This window comes from Lactuca virosa, chromosome 8 (assembly GCF_052849685.1).
Source record: "Lactuca virosa cultivar CGN04683 chromosome 8, Lactuca_virosa_CGN04683_v6, whole genome shotgun sequence".
Taxonomy (NCBI): domain Eukaryota; kingdom Viridiplantae; phylum Streptophyta; class Magnoliopsida; order Asterales; family Asteraceae; genus Lactuca; species Lactuca virosa.
The window spans coordinates 93,165,888-93,168,391 of NC_136433.1; the positions used below are offsets into that span (position 1 = coordinate 93,165,888).

Here is a 2,504-nt window from a genome sequence, read left to right on the forward strand (position 1 = left end):
TTATACCCTTGGGCTCCAAAGCACAAACCGAACTCTTGGATCACATAATCCACATTACCCACTTCCAAATGGGTCTAAACCTCTCATTGCCCAAATCCCAAAGCCTTATGATACTTGATCTTTGGGTCACGACTCCAAATTATGGAACGACTCGAAACAGGGTGTTACATTACCTGTTCCACCATAACCGTAGACAAAGAAAACACCTCCTTCATTATTGTTTATTGAAGTCATGATATCATCAAAAATGTTTCATTGCTCAGATGTTAATGAAATAGAAATCCGATCAAACTCGTTCTTTAAATTTGGTATGTCATAATCTAGTTCCTCACTGATAAGACGATTGTTTGAACAGGATACAGAATTAGCATCGGGCAAAGGCATCCTTGTAAATTTTTTGAAACTTGAATTGTTACAAAGTAAAATTTGTTCAATATCAAATAAAGCCAGGTTCTTACTTTGATCTTCATTAAGTGATAAACTTGAAAGAAAACTGGTATAATAATTACAAAAAAATATAAACAAATATGCTCTTGAAATATATTAATATTGTATATTGATTTAAATATGTATTTTAAAATAAATAAGTAAAGAATATTATAATACCTAGAGATTTTAATCTTTGTTGTTGAGTGTAAAGAATTTCACCCGACAAGTATTCCCATGTATTTTCCCACACAACATCGGGGCTAGACAAGCTGTGAGATAATTACATGGTAGCGAATAAGAACCGTAAGTAATAATCGGATCCAGATTGACTTACTTCCTTAATAGCTTCAATGTATTCTTTATCATCATCTAATAGGACGAGAGCATAACATTCTTCTCTAAATGAAGGACATATTTCACCATTAACCGTGCATATTTCTTCAATTTTGGTCCCTTCACTTTGTTTAAAAGAATTCTTAAGAAATATGATTCGCCAAGATTAGGTGACACTGAATGAATTCTGCCAATCGAATATCCAACCTCCCTTGGCTTCCAAGTCTTTGAATCAAGCTTACAAACAAAATTTGTTGGAAATTCAACATAAGTTAGTTTTTTTTCTTGTTTGTAAACTTTATTGCACTCCATCCAAGATGTGAACATCGAAGAAGCAACTGAAGGCTTGTTAAGAACATTGTCGATATCATCATCTGCACCGTAGACAACTTGTTGATTAGGAAGATGAAGAGGAAGTATCATCACTGAAGGATGCATGTAATGAACATCGTATCCATTAATTCGCCAGGATGCTTCACATGCAGAAAGATATCTACAATCATAGTATTCATTTATCTCATCGATTGTATCATCTTTATCACAACCATTATTGTTTTGTACAAAAGCAACAGTAACTCTATCCAGGCCTTTATTAATATATTTGAATAAATACTTGATGGAAGACCCCTGATTGCACCATTCAACATTTATGTGTGTTTGGTATCTTTTCAACAGGTATTTGTTGTATGGAACAACATTTTTGTTATCTTTTCAACATGTATTTGTTGTACCATGCAAGGGCAATTGACATTTTGAGCACCACATGGACCATGTATCATGAACTCCTTCACAAGTGAATACAAAGAAGGATCTTGGTGAATGTTGGGAATCTCAGCTAAAATAAATTGATGAATGTGTTCAACGGTAGGAAGCTTGTAATCAGGTTGCATGAATAAACAAATATGATTGTGAGGCAAACTGTGCTTTTGAAACACAATTGTATACACAACTGCATATATAGAAATAAACAAATTTGTAAAAAAAAATTAAATAATGTAGCAAGTATAACTATATTTTAAGTAAAACACGACATTAATATATAATATGGTTAGTATGAATAAATAATTTTAAATACCTGCTTGAACCATGCCAAATATTGCATTCTCGCGTAGGTCTTTAATCAACGCATCAAGTTTGATCTTAAATAACCTACATAGGATATCAGGTCTATCCTCTGGATTAAGCGTAGTTTCTTTAAGAAATCTTCGAACTTCAGGCCATTTTGGATTACACGTAAAGGTCATGAAAAAATCAGGATATCCAAACCACTTACAAAGCGACATGGCATCTAAGTAGTTTTGCATCATGTAACGTGCACCACCAGTAAACGAAGAAGGTAATATAACACGTTGTCCAAATTCTGAATTATTCTTAATCCCCTGATGTTGAAACTTACGCAAATTCTCATCAGATTCACATCGAAGAACTTTTTGTTTCTTTCGTACGTAATATAACCTCTCGCTTTCAATCATTGTATAACCATCTACCAAAAACTGTTGAAAAAGCCTTCTTGAATTCAAAATCAATGAGAAAGAATTATCCCTTGAAGGTTTGTATCGATCGGATACACTTCAAGGATAAAGACCAGAAAGAAACTTAAATAATGAAAAATAGAGAACAATATTTAAAAGACACAGAGAGATCTCCAAATTGTCCTTTCACCAAGAAAGAGGTTTTGTCCTCACCAAGAAGACGTGTTTTGTCACAAAGAAGATTGACATAAAGCCACGATCACAACATTA

General features: G+C 33.3%; 1 protein-coding gene across 1 annotated transcript; it reads right to left on the reverse strand.

Annotated features, from left to right (window-relative positions):
* Positions 1 to 252: 252 nt before the first annotated feature.
* LOC145130643 (uncharacterized) lies at positions 253 to 2,234 on the reverse strand. Its single transcript, XM_079065414.1, has 5 exons — positions 1,838 to 2,234; positions 1,494 to 1,711; positions 1,005 to 1,389; positions 714 to 882; positions 253 to 493 (listed from the first exon to the last, which is right to left on the reverse strand). The coding sequence occupies exons 1-5, from the start codon at positions 2,232 to 2,234 to the stop codon at positions 253 to 255; spliced, it is 1,410 nt and encodes a 469-aa protein (XP_078921540.1).
* Positions 2,235 to 2,504: the final 270 nt, after the last annotated feature.

Bases quoted from the DNA above. Each gene is read 5' to 3' on its own strand.
- LOC145130643 (XM_079065414.1), bottom strand. From the start codon at position 2,234: ATGATTGAAAGCGAGAGGTTATATTACGTACGAAAGAAACAAAAAGTT. The intron at 1,712-1,837 runs GTATTTAAAATT...CTATATATGCAG, and splicing joins ATTTGGCATGGTTCAAGCAG to TTGTGTATACAATTGTGTTT. The intron at 1,390-1,493 runs GTACAACAAATA...TGGTGCAATCAG, and splicing joins ATGTCAATTGCCCTTGCATG to GGGTCTTCCATCAAGTATTT.